A 24,623-nucleotide genomic window follows, 5' to 3' on the forward strand; every position below is an offset into this window, starting at 1 on the left:
ATTTCTAGATGTCTATCGCTTGTCGCGCAGCTAGTTGTTTTCTTTTTGCAGTTCTTCTTCTCTACCCCGGCGCCTCCTTCACCTGTTGGCCCGTCGCTTATTTGCCCACTTGGCCAGTTGTTGATACTTACAAGGTCTTTTTTGGCTCTAGACTTGCTGTTTGTGGGGGCCGAATTTGGATTTTCGGACCCGCCATCTGGATCTCCACTTCTTGATTGGTGGGGAGCCAACTATTTGTGGGAAGATGTGGGGGCTTGTATTACGACTGTTAACTTTTTCCAATACTCTCCCCACACCTTTGACCTTCCCACTGTTCCATCTTCTCAACATCTAGCTCGTACACCTTGGGGAGTTCTTCTGCATCCAATAGTGCCAATCTGGCTTCTACTTTCACCAACTCCACTTTATCTCTGTCAGTCGACCTCTTTTATGATTCTGAGGTGCTCTTCAACAGATTAGGGTGACTTCTCCCTTAGTTTTATCTTGGTTTTCTCTGGCCCTGTTCAACTCTTCCTGCATTTGTGTAGTCACCCGTTCTTTCCTGGCCATCATTCCCTTCATTTTCATTATTTTCATCTTTGTATCTTTGTTGGCTTGCTGGAGTTCCTGCATTTCTTTTTGCACTTCATTAAACTGGCCCGCTTCCATTCTTCTCATGTGCAGCTCCTCTTGTAGGGGTTCTTGCCTGGCACCTCACCACTTGAAGGTCATCATCCTTCTCCTTAATGATAGACTGTAGCTTCATCATCTCCTTAATGACAGACTGTAGCCTATGTTGAGGCTTCTTGCCCTGTTTGGAAGTCGCCTAGTCCTGAGGATTTCTTGCTACATCCTCCTTGGGGCCTTCCTCCTTATCTTTTTCAGCTCCTGATTGTGCCTTCCCATTAATCAGAGCCGTCAGATATGGGCCTGATTGTGCCTTCCCGTTAATCAGAGAGCCGTCAGATATGGGCCAATCTTCATTTTTGTATTGAGCTGGGTGAGCTTCCCTATTTGTTCCTTTAAATTATGATATAGGATTTCCACCCATGCCACTCTTGTTCCAGCTTCAGAGTGGTTGTTACCATCCCGAAGGTCTTTTTAGATATGTAGTACGATTTGTGGGTGAGATTGATCATCTCCACCACAAAACGCATCTACTTCTACCTGTCCTCATCTGTTGTGCCTATAATTTTGAATTCCTTGGCCCTACCCTCCAGTGGGTTGAATTCCCTAATCAAGTTATCGTCTTCCGGCTGCCTTGATCTTGACCTCCCCCTCAGCCCCGGTAAATGGAACACTTAGACAACGTTCAAAGGGTCAAACACTTTCTTCTCACCTGAGGGTAGTGTGATGATATTTGACTTTTGGAGCTGCTCCAATTGCTCCACTACGTTGAAATTGTGTTGAAGCTCCTCCCATACTAGTTCCAAAAATTGATTTAGTCCCATCCTATCCAACCATTCAATATGCTTGTTTGACTCCTTGTACAGGGTGGATGAGAGATACTCAAATTTCATCATCCTATAAGATACGAGAAAGCTAGAGTTGAGAGACAAAAGGTAGGGGTGACAGCAGAGTTTAGCACAGAGCGTATTGGAAGCATAGTGCAATAGAGAATTTTTGCACAATAGGGACATGCAAATTAGGCCTTTGATAGAGAAAGTGATATGATTTCTAGCATTTTTGTGGTGCATGCCTTCCCTGGGTATGGCCATAACTGCCTAATATCTCCATGATTCTCCCTAATTCCTTTCAAAATCTATCCATGAGTGCCCACTGCACAAGTTGCGAGGTCATTAATGGCCAAATTGAGGAGGGGCGCAAGTGATGTGACGTCTCCCTTTCCATCCATGTATCCTTTTTTGGGGCGGCAACATCAATTTTCTTGCCACCTCCGTGCGGTTTCTGGCTAGTTCCTCGTTCTCTGTGCACATTATAATCATATATATATAGGTAGTACCTAATTTTAGATTTTGTTCTTTTCTATTTTCATTCTCTCCAGAATCCTATCCCACTTCCAATTCCCGATCCTGACTGGAGTTAGATTCTACTTGTTGGACACTCTCCGGATCTGGACACACTTTTCCTACTAGGGTTCCTTCATGTAGCATTCGTCCATGATAAGGCTTCAGCCTATATCCATTCACCAGTTTCTTTAGCCTTTAACCATCCATACTTGCTAGCTCAAAGGTTCCTGTCCCCATTTCTCTGTCAATTCTGAATGGGCCCGTCTATCTCATTTCCAATTTTCCTCGGTGAGGTCTCATTCTTGATGAGAAAAGTAGCACTACATATCCTTCTTTGAAGATCTTAAATTTTGTGTTTCTATCCACCCGAATCTTTCTCCTCTTCTATACAATTTTGGCCATCCATGCAGTATGCAGTCTCCTTTCATCCAGTCAAAGGAGTTTCTCAATTTTGTGCACTTTTGACTCTTCTAGAGAGAGTCTTTCTGCCACACAACTATCCTGAGGCTTTGTGTGAGGATTCAGGAACTCCATGGGCACTACTACTTCTAGAACATACACCATGTTGAAAGGAGTAAGTCATGTTGCATTCTTGTGTAAAAGCTATTTTGAATGCTCATAACACTGAGTGTAGCTTCATGTCCTAGTCAGTCCTATTTTCATTCACCGTCTTGATTAGAATTCCCTTTAGGATTTTGTTGGTAGATTTCTCTTGCCCATTTTCATGTGGATAGTAGACTGTTGACTTCTTATGTATGATTATATATTGCTCTATCAGCTTCTTAATCATTTCATTCAGGAAGTGGATCCCTTGGTCGTCAACTATCCCTATTGGGCACCCAAATCTTATCATGATAGTTTCATAAAGAAACTCCGCCACTAAGGATTCCTTATAATCTTTCAGAGCCTTGGCTTCTACCCATTTTGTGTAGTAATCTATAGCCACTAGAATGTATCTATTTCCTATTCTCTAAGTTGTTGGTTTGAATGGGCCGATAGACCCCATTTCTAGAATGACTCATGGGGCAATATTGGGGTGTGAGGCATTCTATCTACATCACTTGGCTAGCCCAGCCTCTGGCACATGTCGCCCTCCTTTGCAAACTTGTGTGCATCTTCCGTCGGCCACCATAATCCTACCTAGAACACTTTCTTCCTCATAACTTCTTCGAAATAATTTTCTAAACTTATCCCTTGATGTGCTTCTGCCAACATAGCCTGATAATCATGCTCAGGGACGCATCTTCTTAAGATCTAGTGAACGTCCATCTTGTAAAGTTGACCTGCCCCACCACCGTAGCAGAACGCTCCCCAAGTAGTAATGAAAATAGTCTTCTTTTTGTCCTCAGGAGCTATTCTTATTTGATAGTATCCACTAAATCCATCACATACTCAGTACCTTTCATGTCCTACTACGTGATCTCCAGAATCTCATCTTGAAAGAGAAGAGGGTAGTGATGTCTGTTGGGTAACTTCATTCAATGGTTTATATTCTACACAGATTCTCCATTTATTTCCCTTTTTAGGAACAATTACAATGGAGACACCCACTCAACATCATCCAATGGATAAATAAAACCAGCCTATAATAGTAGCTTGTTGGTAACCTCTGTCACACCAAAATCTATCTCTGTATTGTTCCTAATATTCTTAGTTTTTGAACTACTAGTTTAGCACCTTCCTTTCACTTGATTTCATGTACAACACTAGTGGTACCCCTCATCTGAGTGTAATCCTCAACAATCAACTTGGGTTATCTATCTAGTAGCTCTTCATACGGCTCTTTCTCTTCTTTAGTCAAATCCTTTGCTAGCATTTGCAACAACTCATGTATGGGAACATTTGGCTTCACAGCTTGAGCATAAGATGACTCTGTTGGATGGTTAGTCATCTGTACACCACAAATATCTACCTCCACTTCTAACAGACTCTGGTCCAAATCTGACTCCGCATCTGTTTTTCAGATGAACCTGTAGAATAGTCTTCATAACTGCCAGCAGAAGTTGAATTAGCTTCCCTCTCTATCTCCAACTTCTCCTCAATCTCCAAAATTTTACCTATTTTTAGATCATACCTTGTCCTTTTACCTTTGGGTCTATCAACAAATAGGTCTATACACCCTCTGTACCAATCTTATCTGGATCTCATTGCAATGAGCCAGGGCCTTGCAATGAGCCAGGGCCTTCCCTAATATGATAGGATGTGCCCCACACCCAACTGCATTATATTAATGTCAATCACTACCTTCTGTTGTCCCAATACATTCATCTCCATGGCCTCAATCACACCCATGCATTTGACTTTAGAAGAACTGGTGGCCATCTTAACACTAAAAATGGATTTCTGAGTCACTTTCAAACCCAAGTCATGAACTGCTTCCTCTATCATAACACACAATCGGGCTCCACCATCAATATACACTTTACTTACTTTTCTTCCCCATGCATCTAGACATCTACTATTGGTAGAATATTTGACACCTTGCTCAGCTGCACTACATTAGCTTGAGGTGTCTTAACGTTAGCCCTCCTAACACTGGCCATCTTATGCCATTGCCTCCTTATTTTTTATTTTAGCTATAGCTAGCCATAAGTAATGTCTTCCATCTTATTCTTAACATGTGACAGGAGGCTATAAGGGGGTTCCCCCTCCCCCAGCTAGAAGTCATCCATCCCAATTTTCCTTCTCCTGGCTTTTCTCTTTTCTTTTTTTCCCTTGTTTCTTTACTAGCTCCCTCTGACTCATATCTCTGTAACCTTGTTCTCTTGTTAGCTAACATGTTTGCCTCATCTTCCTCCTCTTCTTCTTTAGTGGTCTCCAGCATATGTACATTTGCTAAAGGGGCTTGAGGTGGTACCTTTGACTCATATCTCTGCAACCATGTTCTCTTGTTAGCTAACATATCTGCCTCATCTTCCTTCTCTTGTTCTTCAGCGGTCTCTAGCATATGTACATTTCCTAAAGGGGCTTGAGGTCGTACCTACGCTTGAACTGGCCCCTCATTCCCATTATTCATCTCTCTATTTCCTACTCCCATGTTTCCTTCAGGCCTTTGAATTATGAGCTATACACCCCCTCACTTCCTCATTGGCTCGGTACACCATGGAGCAATATGCCCCTTTTCCCCACAGTTAAAACATTGAAAGTTCTCCATTATTTTCCTTAATGGTCTATCCCCCTATGGTCTTCTAACTTGATTCTGAATGCCCTGTACAACAAGGTTAAAATTCCCAATTTGCTCTATCAGAGCCTCTAGATTTTTTGATGCAGTCCTTCCTGACTTCTATCTCTGACCTTTGTTGCCTTGGGAATCTCAGCACAATGACCTCTTTCTACATGAACTTCAACCAGAAATGGCTCAACTACAGGTCCACCACCAGTACCATGTTCATATCTAGTTGACAATCATGCCTCCCTTTCTTTATGTGCCAGCTCTTACCTTCACACTCTCATCTTCCACTATTCTGTTGCCAGCCTGACTGCCCTAACACATAAATTTTGGCATTGAAGCTCCATCTTATCCTTTATAACTCCATGCAGCAACCCTATGAACCTATCTTTCCTTAAAAAATCAGGAGGTACTTGCTTTTCCCCCAACACCCTCACTATTTTCCTCCAAACTCCCTCAAATCTGTTCACAAAGGCAACAAATTTCTCCTCCTCCCCTTGATATAACGCTGACCTCCTTCTAAAGCTCTTCTCGACTCTCAACCCTCTCCCATACTTCCTCCTTAATGCATTTCTCAAATAATCCCAATTACCCCTCTATTCCTCTATCAGCACATGTTCATACCATTTGCTAGCTGCCCCTTCCAGAAGCAACCCCATCATGCTAGCCTTATACACATCATCATCCCTGTTATTTCTCAAGGCTACCAAATCAACCCTTCTTAAGAACAGAGAGACATCACCTCTCTCACCTCTGAAGACATCATATACAAAATCAGCCACCCATAAATCCTGAGCTGATAAACAAGTGATCTCCAGCCTGAAAATCAAAGCTTTAAGCCAGTGCTTTTTGGTCCTTAGTGGGGGCACTAAAGCATGTGTGGTGGCTAGGTGATGGCCTCTATAACACCACCAGCAGACACACAAGAGGAAAATGTATAGGGATCAGATCTTGGGGACACTAGGATCCCAGCTCAAATGACACCAATCAACTCAGGCTCTATCCCTTGACCTCCGGTTGACACAATTCGTTCTCCTAAAGGTACATTCGTTCACTCATGAGGGAGCGGACATATGTCTATGAAGAAACATATATATGTCTATGAAGATACAGACATACGATCACATATTGACAAGAAGGCATCTTAACTACAACAAAAAGATATATCTTGTGAGACAGTCGCCTTCAAATATTCTCCTGATAGTTCAACTATACCACTTTTATGCCCTTTTTAATGTACATTTATACCCTTTTCAATGCTCATTACTCACATTTATGAGGGAGATTTGGAAAGATTCTCCTATATAGGAAGTGAATGGGCGTGGCTTAAGAAGGTACGACTGTACCTCTGTGAAGTGAACGTCCATTCACTTCTCAGAGATTCAACCTGAGACTAAAATACACCCAGTTGTTTCCTAGTCTTTCGCTGATTTCCTCAGGGGCTTCACTCATAAATATATAAGTGTAGCACATGGGTTCAACATAAGGGATTTTTAGAATTCCTTTTTTACACATTTTTTACATTACAAAAGGGTACCATTTAAAGGGTACCATTTAAAGGGTATTCACATGTTGAATAGAAAAAGGGTATGTTTTATTCATAAAAAATTCATAGATAAGGTTTTTTTAAAATAGGCCTTGAATGCACGTGATACAGAGGGTTTACTTATAGTGAACCCCCCAAGATGATTTCTCCCCCTCAATGATGAATTTTTTGGGTTTCCTTATGGAGGGCTTAGGCTAGTCCCAAGCTACCTAATGATGCATGGAATTCCTAATTAATCATAATATCAAGTTAAGATTAATGATGTAATTAAGCTAATATGTAGTTTTAAACTACTCAAAGAAAAAGCCAAAATTAATAGAATCAAGAGCAAGGTTAGGGTACTTACTTGTAGCTCCCCCTTTTGGGGTAGCCTCTAGAGCTCCTCAGGCTCCCAATGCTCCATTATTGTAGGAAGAAAAACAAAATACTCAAATCAAACAAACATCAAACAAGCATCATAACCAACTTCTATCGGCGGGTTTGCATTCCATCTAGGCAAATCAAGACTCTAGATTAGGAATAGAATGTGGAGGACCCTAAGCTAAGTGATATCCCTGACAGTAGCACCAAAGATGTTCACCTAAATGAGCATATTTCCTTGCATGATGAGAGAGGAACAAGAGAAGAGAAGAGAAAACCTTGTGCAGAGAGACAAGAACCCTTTTGTATGAGGGATGTTCATACTCTACACTTCTGAGTAAACTTGGAGCTATTAAACTTACAAATAACTTATGGATGGAGTGATGTAAGTGTTACAAGTCTTCTTATATAAGGTCCAATGAATATATTCTCTTAAATAGAAAATATTCTCTTAAATAGAAAATGTCTCTTGTTAATTAGATCTTGTAGATTTCTTGACATGTGATTTCTTATATTATGTTACATGCTTCTCAAGAAGATTCTTCCCCCTCAAAAACAAGTGATGGTCTACAATTGGGCATGCATGATGTCCAGAGGTTGCCAAACCTATATTAAAATTGAGATGATTGAGAGGTAGAGATGTAAAGTTTAAAGTTTAATGTTATCAAGTTCAAGTATGTACCTGAGCACTCTGAGAACCCGGGATAGGCATGCATCGTCCTCCAAAGAAAAACTCCTTTCACCTCCATATCACGCCTATTTATTGGCCTTGAGACATCATGCACTTTGATACCTCACCATAGTGTCTCAAGCTCCTCAATCAAAGGCTCAAGATACACATCCATGTTTGCCATCTTCTACTTGCCCTAGTACAAGGAGAGCAAGCATGATATGACCTTTCTTGATTTTCCACCCATGGAGGGAGGTTGTAATTCACCAATAAAATAGGCCAAGTAGACCATGATGTGGACTTGAAGCCAAATGGGTTAACACCATCCATGCCCAAGCCAAGACGTAAGTGATGGGGCTCATCTTTAAACTCTGGCCATTGATTCTCAAGCCAAGACGTAAGTGACGGGGCTCATCTTTAAACTCTGGCCATTGATACTCCACATGTTACCATGCCGGTGAATTAGCCTATGATCCTCATGATGCCATCGGTTGAGCGATGAGTAGTATGCCATGTCATGAGTTCTGCAATCCCCTTACGTTTAAACATTAATACTCCACATGTTACCATGCCGGTGAATTAGCCTATGATCCTCATGATGCCATCGGTTGAGCGATGAGTAGTATGCCATGTCATGAGTTCTGCAATCCCCTTATGTGTTGGATGCAAGGAATGCTAGAGAAGTGTCTCAACACCTTTTAGGGAAATTTATCTCCTTGCAAATCATCCCTATCAGGGAATTTCGTCTCTCTCCACATTGTAGACATTGTGTTGTATCTTTATTAACCCCTTTAAATAGCGTGCAATCATTGGGACGTGCATGTATTTTTATGTAATCCATACCTAGCATAGAGAGCATTTTATAATGTGTTACTAATCATGCATAAGGCTTCATGCTTTTTTTGATATGGAGTGCTATGCATGGATGGAGAGTATAATCTTTTTGAATGTTTATACTTTCTTATTCATACAACATATATTTCTTATGCTATCTTTTTCTATGCATGAGGTATTCTCTCTATTCATAGAGTTCACATGTGTATAGACATAGTCATCATAATGCTTATTAGACCTCCTTATGTTAGAGTTCAGTGAGAATTGAGTACTTTTCATGCTAATGTAAGGAGGTCTAGCAAGTATTGTGAAGTGGGATCCTCTCACATATTAAAGCATACATAGGCTCTATGCATGCATGCATATAGATCATGCATAGAGATTTTCTCATAAATCTGTTACTAATCACTTTTTTTCATGTTATGTTTTGTATGTCTTGCATTGTTGTCCCCTCCTTCAGCTTGACATTGTCAAGATAAGATCTCTTATTCATATAATCATTAATGCAAGCTCATGTTTATTGCTCAGGGGATGCACTACTAAGATACCCTATATATCACGTGCATTAAAGGTGTATATAAAAAACCCCTTATCTATGAATTTTTCATAAATAAAATGATCCCTTTTTCTTTATGCACTTACAGATTTTTTTTAAAATTGATTTAAAAAAACCCTTCTGTTGATATATTTCTATAAATTTACCTTAAAATTTTGAATTAAAAAACCCCTTCATTTGAACTCACATGATATACTTACATATGTTTAGGTAAGCCCCCCAAGGTATATTGCACCCTTGGGTGCATGGTTTAAGGTTTAGCATAGTGCATAAGACTTATAGCTTATGCATAAGCCTTATGTAAGCTTATACATAAGCCTTATGCAAGCTTTATGCATAAGGCTTATACATAGAGCTTATACATAAGCCTTATGCAAGCTTATGCATAAAGCTTATGCATAGAGCTTATACATACGCCTTATGCAAGCCTTATACATAAGTCTTATGCAAGCTTATGCATAAGCCGTATACATAAGCTTTATGCAAGCTTATGTATAAGCCTCATGCATAGAGCTTATGCATTAGGCGTATGAATAGAGATTATGCATAGATATATGGGGCATTATTGTAGGCTGGTTAAGTTACGTTAAGAGTGGTTATCCACACGAGTTGGTGGCTATAGTGGAGGGGGAGCCCTTGATATTTTCACTGTCCTTCTCTTGTAAAAGAGAAGTTTTCTTTGGTTTTAATAGTGGAGGATCATGTGGAAAGTTCTCAGAAGCTATACGATCCAAAAGAGACATTGTCTATTGTCTAAGCAATAATCTAGAAGGACTCAATAAAGCTCTAATATCACATGAGAAGTATAAGAGTTCTAATGCGTTATTTTGTTATTAATCTTAGAGTGTTCTTATGTTATTTAAGCTTTAAGCATTCTTGTGTCAGAGCATTCTTTTTTTGTTGCCTTTTTTGTTTTGTAGCTCTTGCACTAATCCTCTCTTTTGGCTTCATAAAAAAGAGGTAAGCTCTCTTTTTCTTTTAAATGCTTATATAAGTTTTTCCTTTATTGCACCCTTGGGTGCTCGATTTAGGTTTAGCTTAGGTTTACCTCTATGCAGAGGCTCTATGCGTAGGCTTTATGCACAAGGCTCTATGCATAAGGCTCTATTCATAGGCTCTATGCATAACTCACATAAGAATTAGCAAAAAGAGAACAAGAGGATAAGGTAGAGAGCTAAAGCACAAGAAGAAAGAGTAAACTCTCCAAGGTAATGTCCCTTCCTCATTAGTTAAAGTCACTAATATGCATGCCACTTATTGGCTACAAGCATTCACACTCACTGAAAAGTTGAGTGTCCAACACTTAAAAAGTGAACTCACAAGAAGTAACTAGAGATCTTTCATAAAGTACAGAGAATGATGGCCTTTATACAAGACATGATATGGATTATGGTAGGATAAGAGCGGGTGAAAAAACCAAAAATAGAAAGTGTATGGGTAATGGAAGGAGAAGGCACAATTGTTCCAGAAAGGCAGAAAGGTGGCGATGGGCAAAAAGGGGTAATGGAAGGAGAAGGCACAATTGTTCCAGAAAGGCAGAAAGGTGGCGATGGGCAAAAAGGGGTAATTGAGACAATTTACGACATAGACAGAGAGAAAATTAGATGAAGAAGAGAAGCAAGGGAAGAATTTGTGAGTGAAGTGTGAAGAATGTACAGTGGAGAGACTTGCTCTGGTAGATGAGGGTATTCCAGTTTTCAAAGGTGGCAAAATTGAAGTGTAGTACAATTGGGGTGGCATTGGGGAAATCAGAGCAAAGAAGGTGCAAGGTCTAGAGAATCAGCAGGGGAAAAGTCTAGGGAAGGCCTACATTCTGTGTTAGTGAATTCACTATAGTTTGAATAGTAGCTAGAACTTACAAGGTCTAGAGAATCAGCAGGGGAAAAGTCCCAGTGGTTTATGTTAGGCGACTCTGTTAGAACTTGGTTTAGTTCAATTCATCTTCATCAGTAGTAGCTGCTATAGGTCATCTGAGAGCTGAATGGAGTCTAGGGAAGGCCTACATTCTGTGTTAGTGAATTCACTATAGTTTGAATAGTAGCTAGAACCTACAATTGAAAAATCCCCAAATTTCACTATCTCAGGGGTGTTGAGACAATCTATCTTTGTTTTGTGAAGAGAACAGTGAGTTTGAAGCTTGTATTTGTATCATGGTCAATGATAATTTGTGTTTTGGAGCTTGGTTTGATTTGTTCTAATTGATGTTTTTAAAGATAGAGCACCTATGAAGAAGTGTAACGATCTAGGAGGTCTGAGATGCCTCATAATTGAAAAAGTCATCTTTTGTTTTGCGAGAATGCTGTCAGATTAGAAGGATGCTCGAGGGGGGTCACTCGTAAATATATAAGCATAGCACGTGGTTCAACAGAAGGGATTTTTAAAATCTTTTTTTAACACATTTTTTACATACAGAAGGGTACCATTTAAAGGGGGTATTCATAGGTTGAATAGAAAAAGGGTATGGTTAATACATGAAAAATTCATAGATAAGGGATTTTTAAAATAATCCTTGAACGCACGTGACACAGAAGATTTACTTATAGTGGACCCCTCGAGGAAGGATGTCAGCTATAGGAAGTTTTTGTCTAGGGGATCAGTAGATGAGGAAAAAAAGGGTTGTTTTGATCTTTTTGGATACAAGGGAAGCTATTTTAGGTTGAGTCTGACGGTCTGAAACTTGACAGAAGTTAGATAGGGTTATGGGCAAACTGGTCATTCTAAAGTAGTTGTGACTTTAATTGTGATCAGCTAGGTATCTATACGGTTATATCTTTGAGTGAATTGAGTGCTTAGAGGGTTTAGAGGTGTTAGAGGACTCAAAGCTAAGAAATCCTATTCGAGTTGAGTCAGTAGTCAGCCGTCAGCAACAATCAAAGGTCAGATCAATCAATAGTAAGTTAGTTGTGGATAGTAGAGTGTCTTTCAAATCATATCTTCTCATGAAACTAGGGTAGCCTAAGGGCTAGGAGGATTCGGTAGACATAAAAGAGAAAGTTCATGATCCAAGTAGGGCTTTTGAGTTGATTGGCTTTGTCTCTGAAAGGAAAATTGGTGAGTTAAGACCAATTGAATCAGTGTCGACGGGGCAGATAGTCCGCAGAGCATCAGGGGATGTTTAGTGTGATCTTGGGGTTGATAGATTGAGGATAGCTAATCAAGGAGGATAATAGGAGAGTGAGGAGGATGCATATTGGGGTCGAGTTCTGCATCATCAGACATCCGAGTCAGTTTACAGGCAGTTATGGTATATTAGTGCAGGGGGTGTAAAAGGGAGCCGATATGTTCTAGGAAGTTCAATAAAGTGTTTGTGGTTGGCTGTCTCACTGGAGGACACACCGGAGGTTAGGAGGACGTATTTCTATCTAGAATCTATTTGCAGACATCTGTTCTAACCTTGACTCAGAATTTGTTCATTTCTACATCAATCCTCTGAGACAAATTTTTGTCAGTTTTTTGTCAGCAAGGGGTCAGAAGAAGGTCGGCCAAGAGTTTAGTAAGCCCCTAAGGTTGTAGATATAAGGTTGGCTGAAGCTAGAGGATTGAAGAAAATCCAGGCTCATTTTGGGCTGGGGGAGGACAAGGATTTTGGAGGCGGTTTCCTGTCATTTCTATATAAGATCTCGAGTGAATTCACGTCAACAAAGGAGTGTAAAGGAGTGACGAAATTCTTAGATAGGTTTTTGAAGTGTGCCGATGTTGGCAGTGGACAAGTTTTTGCCTAGGGTCATCAACTAGTGAGTGATTTGGGTGACAGTCAATATCTAATCTATTTGGGGCAGCTGAGAGAGATCTAGGTCAACGACTCGTCAGTTGAGGCTTTTAGGCTAAAGACCTGAAGTCTTGGAGGTTTGGTCTAACTATGGAGGATAGTTGGTGGGTATAGCCTAGTCGAACTAAAGGTGTAGAGGTGTCCTGTTTACCCCTCAGAGGGTTCACTATATGTAATTCCTCTATATCACATGCGTTTAAGGCCTAATTTAAAAATCCCTTATCTATAAATTTTGCATGAATAAAATACACCCTTTGTCTATTCAATCTGTAAATACTCTCTTTAAATGGTACCCTTCTGTATGTAAAAAATGTGTAAAAACGGGAATTTAAAAACTCCTTCTATTGAACCCACGTGCTATGCTTACATATTTATGAGTGACCCCACCGAGGTTTACCCCCATTGGGGGGGAAAGTAATTTTCCTAGTATAGTCCCACGGTCGTACCTTCACAAGCCCATGTCCATACCCTTCAAGGCCCATGGTAATACCTTCACAAGCCCATGCCCGTACTTGCAGGAGAGAACACCCATTCCTCTATGAACGAACGCCTATTCCTAAGCTCCCAAAGGGAAAACATTTCCCTATCCAAAGTGTGATTCTACACTGTCACTCGACATATTCATGCAAACAACCCCTTGTTTGATGACGCTGAACCATCCTATGCACAATCACTTGCTAGATCTGACCCTTCGCTCGGTCAACATGGTGTGGAGTCAAACGGTGTTGATTCTTGATAGCACCAGTGATGATGAAAGAAAAGAACATCCAAGCATTGGAGGAAGCACCCGCTGTGACTTAGAATAAAGAGGATTGCCTACCCAGTGCATGGACAGACCATTGACTCAAGAGAAAGACCCAATATCCCTAGCACATTTTCAAAGGATCACCTTTTGTTATTGCATGCCACCAAGCCCACACTTTTGAATGAAAAAACACTTACTAAATCATGGCATGGTCCAATCCTTGAATTAGAGGTCCACCTTCTTACTTTTCTAATAAAACCCATGACCCCATTTGAAGAACTACATATCTATACTAAAGCAAGATATTCTCTTCTTTTTTGTAGAAAGATGAACCTGGCTACCTCTTCTCTCTCCTTCTTTGTAGAAAGAAAAACATGGCTACTTCTTCCCTATAGCATGCCTCGTGTTGCTTGTCACCCCATGAGATTTGGAAGCCCTACATTTGTCTTTGCTCTACTTTTGTAAAACTATCTCCTCTTCTTTCCATTCTAGCAGGACCTTGTAGCATACCTTATATCCCAAATTAGAGTAGGAACATGCTGTTCATTTTGGCAATCACCAATCCAAATGTGGCATTCTCTTAAACAAATTCACCAACACAACACAAGTGAATTGTAATATTGTATTAGCATGATAGATTACTGAAACACTCATGATATGTAAGCATTCATCTCACTTTTAAGTGTTGAAGTGATGGAATGTATGAATAATTACAAGATAGTTACATACGATTACAAGATATGCCCAACATGAGTGAGTAGTGCACGCAAGATATAGATGTTTTTAAAACTTGACAATTCCGGGACGCTGTGACGCGGTCATTTATATGTGTGCATGCTATTCCCATCAACGTTATGTCTGCTTTGAAGGACATAATGAAGTTCACCGGCTCTATTATCTAAAGTTCTAACAACGACAATCTGTAAAAAGCGGGCGGCGATCGGCATGGGACTGCACAAAGGCTCCAATCAGTGCGAGTCAAACCTCCAATCAGGGCGAGTCAAAGCCTCCCGTGGCTACAAGGAAAGAACTCCGTTTGGGACTCTGCTACTTTGACAAGCCTGTTATGTTCAACCACGTGTCTGCCCGCAATCAGTAGCTATTATTATATCTTACCCACGAGGCTAAGACCCTTCTGCAAGCCCTGTGCTCTACTCGGAACTCCTTCCCTTTCAGCTATGGCCATGGCGAAACCCCATGTCCTTGCAATTCCTTTGCCGGCCCAAGGCCATATCAACCCACTCATGCGCCTGTGCAAAATATTGGCCTCCGAAGGCTTCATCGTAACCTTTGCCAACGTAGAGCCTATTCACGACCGAATGACCAAAGTCAGCATGAGTAGATCTACAAGCTCAGAGGGGTTGGATATCCGAAGAGCTCACATCCCCATCGCGGGGCTGGACATGGCCAACGATTTCCGGTTCTCCTTTCAAAATTTCTTCCAAGCTGTGGAAGGCCTCACTGCAGCGCTGGAGCAGCTGGTGGAGCGCCTTTCTAACGAAGGCTCGCCGGTCACTTGCTTGCTTTCGGATGTCTTCACAGCGAGTCCTACACACAAGGTGGCCGATAAGTTCAACTTGCCATGGGTGGCGCTCTTCCCTTCCAGCCAGAGCAGAAACCTGCTATGCTTCTACGTGCTAGACGGGCTAATCCCTATGAAAGACGGTAAACCCTGCACATATTCGATTGCTTGTTAACTCATGTATTTAGTGCTAACTACGGTTCGCTAAATGTTGCTTGCAGTAATAAACGCCAGCTCCCAGCTGCCGAGCGGTCTGTTTCACGGAAACCTTCCCGGCCTGCCCCCTCTGCGAAACGTAGACCTCCCAATGTACGCACATGTAGTAGATGACACGGAGTACGTGTACAGCGTAGGGGTACGCGAGTGCCGTATAGCATACGAGAGAGCCCGTGCCATTGTCGTCAATAGCTTCGACGAACTGGAGGGTCGTGCCTTTGAAGCGATGCGCTCGCGCGTGAACGTGCCTCTCTACGGCGTGGGCCCGCTGGTCGGCGAGTTGGTGAATGAGAGCACGACCAGCCTGTGGCCAGAAGAGACTCACTACGCGGATTGGCTCGATCGACAGCCGGCGAAGTCCGTCATCTACATATCTTTCGGCACAATCACCGTCCTCTCTAGGCTGCAGTTTGAGGAGGTTCTCGGGGGTTTGGACGCCAGCAAGAAGCGGTTCTTATGGGCGTTACGGCCGGATCTTGTTGAGGGCTTCGGTGAGTGTTGCTTCAACGGCTATTATAAGGATTGCGGGTACTTCATTCGATGGGCTCCGCAGCTCCGCGTCCTCTCGCACCCTGCCGTAGCCGGCTTCCTCACCCACTGCGGCTGGAACTCCACCATGGAAGCCGTCGCCACAGGGGTCCCCATGCTTTGTTGGCCCTACTTTGCAGACCAATACCTCAACGCCAAATACATCGCAGAAGAGTGGAAGATCGGGCTGAGGTTTCAGCCAGGACTCAAATTTGGTGGTGGCGTGGTTACCAGAGGCGAAGTGGAACGAGTTATTAGAGGATTGATGGAATGTGAAGAAGGAAACATAGCAAGAAAGAATGCCGCACGGCTCAGAGAAGCTAGTGAGAGAACCTTACAGGTCGAAGGCTCATCGCACACAAACCTCCATGCCCTTCTACACGAACTAGCTGCCCCTAAACCTTATCCGTAAAGTTTCGGGTTCGTAGTAATAATTATCCGGGTTGAAATTTAGAAATCCGGGTTGAAATTTAGAAATCCCGGTTGGAATTCCACATTACCTTTAATTTTAAAGGATGAAATTTGTATATTTTAGTTATAGATCCTTGCATTTCTAGTGATTTTCAAGTCTAAATCCGGTTAAGCCTAAGTATTGCTTTTAATTTTAAGGGTTAAAAAAACATTTTTTTGAGCAAAGCACTGACTTGACTAGCTCTTATCTCTTTCTCATGTGGGTTTTATTGCAACTTCAACTCATGAAAATGTTGTATACCATGGTGTCCCTACTTGTCACTTGTTCGTGCCTCCAACTTCCAAGCTTCTCAATTCACCTCTCGTGGTGTGGTTCTAGGCTTGCAAGGTGGCGGTATAGAGGCATGTCATTAAGTTCTCAATTCAGACCTGGTGGCATGGATTTGGGTAAGGCGGATCATCTAGGTTGCTATTTCAACGAACTATGTAGTGGTCATGGTAGTCGCACCAATTTTCATAAGTCATTTGGTACAGGAAGTTGCTACTTCGACACATATTGTACAAAAAAAAAATTCGCATCCACCACGCCGCACCCCTCCTTCCGGAAGGGCTTGGGCATCTCTGTATCCATTTAAATCTTCTATATGATATCCGCAATCCCTTTCAATCCTTGATTCGATATTTACAAATATTGGTTGGGGGATGGTTAATCTGAGAACAAGGAAAATGAAAGTGAATGAAAAAAAGAATTCTTTCAATGATAGGAAGAGCATGTTCGAAGAAGGATCCTAGAGCAGTTCGGAGGGAGATCTTCGACTAACCGGCGGATCCACCCTACAATATGGAGCCATGATTGATTGCCCACCCCCCATGATCTATATCAAGTTTTTGTATGGTGGTATTATGTATATACTATAGGGGAAACTCATCAAGTACTTCCTTGGTGTCACATATTCATGGTATCTGTATAATGCTTAGTATTTGTCACTCTTTGTCTTTTGTGTCATACATTGATGTTATAGGCATATTACAAGCAATGGTGAAATTACCCTAGGAAAAAGCAAACTTGGAAATATTACGTGTTTTAGTGTCTCCTGATTTATAAGAAATTTTCAAGGAAAAGAGATTTTGTGCATTATATTCTTAATGCTTTGTTGCCTCCACCCACCTCCACCTCTTGCCTAAATGTAGGTGCACTAGGTGTCTTATGATCCGATTAGAGTTTTGTTCTTTTTACACTACAATGTTGTGATATCATAGGCTTAGTGTCACTCCAAGTGTGACATATTCATAAAGCCCAAGGTTCATAATTATGTCACAAAAGTGTTGAACTTGTTATAACAATCTTTACACATTAAAGTGAACAAAGCTTATGCATAAAGATGTTCACAAATAGGCTTTATGTGTATCCATAAGAGCATATGCATAATAGCTCTATGCATAAATTCATAAAGAGCTAGCTTATGCATAAAGGCTTTTGCTCATATAGACACTACAAGAAAACGGGAGGTCAAGCGTCACACCATAATGGGCTTTTTAAAATAAAACTTCAGTTTGCCGTTTTATGTCACAAAAAAGTGACACTACGTAAACATTCAAAAACCAACACCAAGTGACACAATTAGCATCATTTAGCACTTGCATTTTAGTAAAACTGTCTGTTCCTTTTTCAAATATGAAAAAACTCACAATATTTCGACAAGTTCTTTTGCGTGTTTCCTTTTGCATGCAATATTCCTCTAGCTTGACTTTTTTGTTGTTTTCTTACTATCCACCAACTTGCAATGGGAATCCTTATTAAGATCTGGCAAGAAGAATTGGTCCCGGGGGGTTCACCTAAAAGTATGTAAGTGTAGCACGTCAGTTCATCTAAGAGGGGTATTTAAATTCCAAAAAGTTACAGGTTTACATATACAGGAGGGGCTTTTTTATCCAATTTTGAAAAAAAGTTGTAAGTTTCTTAAGAAAGAGGGGTCATTTTATTAGCATGTGACATGTAAGTAGAGGGGGTTTTTTATTACCTCTTGAACGCACGTGATATGCAACATTTTTTAAAGGTGAACCCCCCGAGGAATTGGTTCATTGGTTAGTATGTAATATGCCACCATGGAAGGTAGATATGATTGATATGATTAGGGAGAGGTCAATTACCAAACATCCTATTAGCTTGATTATGATCCAAGAGAAGAGTTATTTTGCATCTCTAGCTTCGATTGATGATAGAAGGGCCTAGGGGAAACTCATTTCTTGGCATCACATACTCACGGTATCTGCATGCTACTTAGCTTTTGTCATTGTTTGTATTTTGTGTCATACATTGATGTTAGAGGCATATTCTAAACAATAGTGAAATTACCCTAGCCATAAAAAAACAAGCAAACTTGGAAAAATTACGTGTTTTAGTGTCTCCTGATTTATAAGAAATTTCTAAGGAAAAGAGATTTTGTGCATTGTATTCTTAACGATTTGTTGCTTCCACCCACCTCCTCCTCTTGCAAATGTTGCCATATATATAGGCAGTGATGTGTGTGAACACACTTAGGACCGTAGGGGCACTTTTTCCCTCTTTAGGAGGTTTTTTCCCCTGGCTTGTATATACGTCCATTATTCTAGGGCTAACTTATCTTTTGTACATTGACACAATCTAATACACTGTGTGTTGTGTGCATTCTTACTTCTTCTTCTCCAAGCTTTGTGTGCTTTCTTGCAACCCTAATTCCAACAATTGGTATCAGAGCAGGCATCGGCTCCCAGGGCTACGTCGCTAGCACCCTCCAACTCACGTTTTCCGATTGAGGTGAGCTTTCACGAGCGCTTGCAAGTCCTTATACTCTGCAGATAAGCCCATTGGGCTTAGCGTTCTCAGAAATTGCATCTGAGGTCGTTTCAGGCTCCGTTTTTACATAACAAGTTCTGTACAGGTATTTTTGTCATTTTGTGTAGAAATTTTGACAGTGCAGTTTTCTGCAAAAACAGGCATACGTATTCTATTATGGACCATGCTACATAGCACAAGTTGTTTTCTATTTAGTCTTTGCTTCATTACAGGTAGCTTTTGCATCAGTTTCAGTTAGTGATGCCATGGCTAGTAACAGCAATGATGTATTTCGCATGTCTTGCTGATGACAAATTGGATGGAGACAGCAACTACCCACTTTGGGCATACATGATGCAGCATGTTTTGGTTGCAAAAGGAGTGTGGAACATTGTGCAGGGTATGGATGTACGTCCAGGTTCTGTGGATGTAGGATCTGTTGCTGCTGTTTTACCCACTGCTGAACAAGCTCGTTGGGATGGTAAAGATGCGCAGGCTCATGCCTTGATTACACTTTCTGTCAAACGTAACATCACTCCACATATTCGTTCAGCTAAAACAGCAAAACAGGCTTGGGATATTCTAATGCAGGTCTAACGAGGCAAAAATCTCTTACCTGCGTAAAGAGATAGAATCGAAGATTATGAAGGAAGATGATGACATGAATGTTTTTCTTGCTGAGATTAAAGATCTCAAGGAACAGTTGATTTCTGCAGGTGAGATTATTCCTGATCATTCTCTTGTGCAGACTGCTCTTGATGCTTTACCTGAGTCATATCAGACTTTTGCTTCCACGTGGAGACTTGTTACTGTGAGGACAGACCTGATGTTGTCAAGTATGATACTTTAGTCAACAAGCTCTTGCAAGAAGTGCAGTCCAGTCAAAACAGGGCTAGGCAGTGTGCAGTTGATCAGGCATTTGTTGCTGCCCACAGCAGAGAAGAAGTGGTAAGGCAGCCGCTTCCACTGTTTCTTCTCCTATTAGTAGGTCTGCAACTTCTTTTCCTTCCACAAGTAGCAACAATAGGTCCCAGAAGGCTCTTGATAAAGGCAAGAAAAAAATCAGGTGCAACTATTGTAAGGTAACTGATCATGTCATTAAGAATTGCCCTAAGCTAAAGGCTAAAGAGGCAAAGAAGAAAGAGTCAAATGCAGCCACAAAGCGGATGCTTCTACAAATGCAGATTCTGCAAATGTTGTGCAGGATACAGAATGGGCGTTTAGCGTGTATTGCCAGTATGACCCATCTGTACATGATGCATGTTTGGCAGTTTCTATTGACTCTGATGTATGGTATTTTGACAGTGGTGCTACAAAGCACATTACCTCGCATCGTGATATGTTCACTTGTCTCTTGAGGCTGTCCCTAATGGGAATACTGACAAATGTGCCAATAATGCTTCTTACCCAGTGAAGGGTGTTGGTAAAATTATGCTTACTGTTGCAAATGGCAGCGCTTTCACACTTTCAGATGCTTTGTATGTGCCAGGGATAAAGAAAAATCTATTGTCTGTCTCTGCGCCTGCTAGACTTGGACTTGTAGTCAAATTTGTGGATGACAGATGTACTGTTCATGATTTGACTTCTAGTGATACGATTATTGCATCTGGCACCTTGTTTCGTGAGCTGTATAGGCTCAATTCTTATGACAAGTGTGTGGAAGATTCAGCAAATGCAATTTTTGATGAAAAGGTAGTTTCAGATGCAAAACTATGGCATGCTCGTTTTGGTCATCTGAACTTTGCTAGTTTGCTGCGTTTGCAGAAATTTGATATGGTTGCTTCATTGCCCCCTCTTGAGGCACCATTAAAACATGTTTGTGAAGGTTGTATTTTGGGCAAAATGCAGCGTTCTGCGTTTCCAAAGGATGGTTCTGTGCGGGCCACTCGCAAATTACAACTTGTACATAGTGATGTATGTGGGCCTATGCAAACTTCGTCATTTGGTAAACACTTGTACTTCGTGACTTTCATTGATGATTACTCAAGGTATGCATGGGTATATCCACTGAAGGCAAAGTCCGAAGTGTTTTTGTGCTTCAAACAGTTTTTGCTTATGGTTAAAAATGTACTCAAAATGTATCCAATTGTACTGTGGGCACCCTCCGTTCTGATCGAGGGGGGGAGTACATGTCTAAAGAGTTTGATGCATTTCTGGCTAGTCGTGGGATAAAACACCAATGTATAGTGCCGTATACCCCTCAGAAAAATGGTGTTGCTGAGAGGAAAAATAGATCACTTATGGAGATGGCACGATGTATGGTCAAGAGCCAAGCTTTGCCACATGCGTTTTGGCTTGAGGTTGTCATGTGTGCTGCATATGTACTCAACAGGTGTCCCACTAAGGCCTTGCAGTCTATTACTCCATACGAAGCTTGGCATGGCAGGAAGCCTACTATTGGTCACTTGCGTGTCTTTGGTTGCTTGGCCTATGCTTTAGTGTGCCTGTGCAACAACGTAGAAAATTGGATGATAAGGCTGTCAAATGCATTTTTGTTGGTTACAGTGCTGAGAGCAAGGGTTACAGATTGTATCATCCGCAGTCAAAGCGTATCTTGATTAGTCGAGATGTTATTTTTGTGGAAGATTCTGTGTAGCCTTTGTTATCATGTACCAAAGAGATAGGTGTGAGCTCACGGGATGTATTTGATACGTTGTTGCCTCTGTTTACAGGTGGGAATTCAAATGTAAGTCCTAATGAGGCAAATATTCAGCCTATGCAGATTTTAAACGACATCATAGATCAGCCTATTTCTGATGCAAATTTACAGGATGTAATTTATGAGGATAGGGCTGAAAATGAGCAGGCCAGAGGTATGCCTAAATGGCTGGTGCAAACCTTGCGTGATAGTAAAATTGATGCACCTATTTCTAGTCGTACTCATTCAGGTTTTCAGCATGCCTCTTATGCATCAGATTGTTATGCTTTGGCTGTGTCTAGTATGTGTGAAGAGGAAGAACCTCTTTCATTTGCTGAGGCACAAAAATCAGAAAATTGGTTGGCTGCAATGCAAAGTGAATATGATGCTATAATGAAGAATGGTACATGGTCTTTGTGTGATTTGCCTATTGGTAAAAAGGTCATTGGATGTAAGTGGGTTTTTAAGTTGAAACGAAAGCCAGATGGCAGTGTTGATCGCTATAAGGCTAGACTTGTTGCAAAGGGTTATGCTCAAGAAAAGGGCATTGATTTTGATGAGACCTTTGTTCCCACTTGTCGTATGACTACCATTCGTAGCATTTGTGCATTGGTAGCTCATAATGGTTGGAATGTACATCAGTTGGACATAAAGACTGTGTTCTTGAATAGAGATTTGCATGAGGAGGTGTATGTATCACAGCCTCGTGGTTTTGTGCAAAGAGGGCAGGAAAACAAAGTGTGCAGGTTGAAAAGGGCTTTGTATGGTTTAAAGCAAGCTCCACGAGCTTGGTATGAAAAGATACATGCATATTTGACTGCACATGTTTTTCAGAATAGTCCAATAGAAAGCACTTTGTATGTTAAACTTTGTATGTTAAACGTGTGGATGATGTACATCTAATCATTGCTCTCTATGTCGATGACATGCTGCTCACAGGACCAAATGAGAGTCATATTGCTGATTTTAAGGCTGCTTTGAATGCCTCTTTTGAGATGTCAGATTTGGGGCATTTGCATCATTATTTGGGGATACAATTTAAGCAGTGTGATGGAGGTATTGCTTTGTGTCAGACAAAGTATATTGAGACATTGTTGTGGAGATTTGGCCTTGAAGACTGCATGCCTATTGCTACTCCAATGGAGACAGGTTTGAAGTTAATTCTTCATGATGCTGGAGATCACTTTGATGTCACACTCTATCAGACAGCTGTTGATTTGCCTCATATATGAGGCCGGACATTCAGTTTGCAGTCTCACAGGTGAGCAGGTTTATGCATAGCCCAGGGTCTCAGCATTGGAAGGCAGTTAAATGCATCTTTCGCTACTTGAGTGGCACCATACATCTTGGGTTGTTTTATCCCAAGGGGGGATCGTTGCCGCCAGATTTACATGCTTTTTCAGACTCAGATTGGGCTGGTTGCTATGACACAAGAGTGTCTACAAGTGGTTTTTGTTTCATGCTCTGTAGCTTATGCATATCTTGGTTGAGCAAGAAGCAACCTATTGTGGCCACTTCTAGTTGTGAAGCTGAGTACAGGGCAGCTTTCACAGCAGCTATGGTTGAGTGTGTGTGGCTCAGACGGCTTATGGGCTGACTTGGGTGTTGGATAGGAGTCTGCCACCTCTATCTACACTGACAGTCAGAGCGCATTGGCAGTTGCGAGAAACCCAGTTTTTCATGCTCGCACAAAGCACATTGAGGTGCATTATCACTATGTCAGGGAGGGACTCTCAGCAGGAGAGATCAGCTTGGCATATGTGCCAACACAGGACAACCTCACCGATCTTTTCACAAAGGCGCTTTCTCGTGAGAAGTTTGAAGCTTTCCGTAAAGCTTTGGGCTTGCTCCCCTTTGTGGACTGATCTACTTCGGGCATGGCACTTCCCTATACATGAGTGCTAGCTCTCGTTCACACCATCACTCCCAGGGGGGATTTGTTGCCATATATATAGGCAGTGATGTGAGTGAACACACTTCGGACCATCAGGCCACTTTTTCCCTCTTTAGAAGGTTTTTTCTCCCGGCTTGTATATACGCCCATTATTCTATCATAAAGCCCAAGGTTCATGATTATGTCATGCAAAGTGTTGAACTTGTCATAACAATCTTTACACATTAAAGTGAACAAATCTTTACACATTAAAGTGAACAAATCTTAGAAATGTTCACTTTAATCTTTACACATTAAAGTGAACAAATCTTAGAAATGTTCACACATAAGCTTTATGCTTATCCACCATAAGAGCATATGCTTATCAAATTTGTGTATAAATTCATAAAGATCTTATGCATAAAGGATTTTGCTCACATGAAGAAACTACAAGAAAACAAGAGGTCAAGCATTCTTCACAAGGCAAGAACACATCAGAACAAGCCTTCTACCTCTAATTCAAGTAGAGGTAGAGGTAGCAATCATGGTCGAGGCCAAGGTGGTGGCCGATAAGGAAACCATAATTCTGGACAATAATAGGGAAATAATTTGCAGTAGCAAAAATCATACACAAGTGAAAGAGGCCAGTTTAGAGGCAGGGGGAAATCCAAAGAGACTGAGGTGGTTGGCAAAGAAATTAGAGTGCAAATAGCATAAAGTGCTATTTGACTATGCATCATCTAGTAAATAGGAGATGTAAAGTTTAAGGGTGATGGTATGCATAAAGTATGTGAAGCATGCCAGATTAGTGAAGCAAGACAAACATGCTCTCTCACATGAAAAGCATGTCATTGCAAGGCCATTAGATGCTATACATTTAGATGTATGGTTGGCAAAAGAAATCAGAGTGCAAATAGCATAGAGTGCTATTTGACTATGCATCATCTAGTAAACAGGAGATGCAAGTTTGCCAAAGTTTAAGGGTGATGGTATGCATCAATTATGTGAAGCATGATAGATTG

At 41.2% G+C, this 24,623-nt stretch overlaps 1 protein-coding gene across 1 annotated transcript; it reads left to right on the plus strand.

Annotated features, from left to right (window-relative positions):
- The first annotated feature begins 14,712 nt into the window (after nt 1-14,712).
- LOC147641331 (UDP-glycosyltransferase 85A1-like) lies at nt 14,713-16,402 on the plus strand. The gene is made up of 2 exons (XM_086820561.1): nt 14,713-15,263; nt 15,342-16,402. Exons 1-2 carry the CDS (start codon nt 14,777-14,779, stop codon nt 16,274-16,276), a joined length of 1,422 nt encoding a protein of 473 aa, XP_086676687.1. The 5' UTR covers nt 14,713-14,776; the 3' UTR covers nt 16,277-16,402.
- Nucleotides 16,403-24,623: the final 8,221 nt, after the last annotated feature.

This window comes from Cibotium barometz, chromosome 2 (genome assembly GCF_041138505.1).
Source record: "Cibotium barometz isolate CiBa-2024 chromosome 2, ASM4113850v1, whole genome shotgun sequence".
Taxonomy (NCBI): Eukaryota; Viridiplantae; Streptophyta; class Polypodiopsida; order Cyatheales; family Cibotiaceae; genus Cibotium; species Cibotium barometz.

What these genes read in the sequence shown, in the direction of transcription:
- LOC147641331 (XM_086820561.1), top strand. Translation starts at nt 14,777, where the DNA reads ATGGCCATGGCGAAACCCCATGTCCTTGCAATTCCTTTGCCGGCCCAA. An exon ending in GCTAATCCCTATGAAAGACG is followed by an intron (nt 15,264 to 15,341) that starts GTAAACCCTGCA and finishes TGTTGCTTGCAG; the next exon opens with TAATAAACGCCAGCTCCCAG.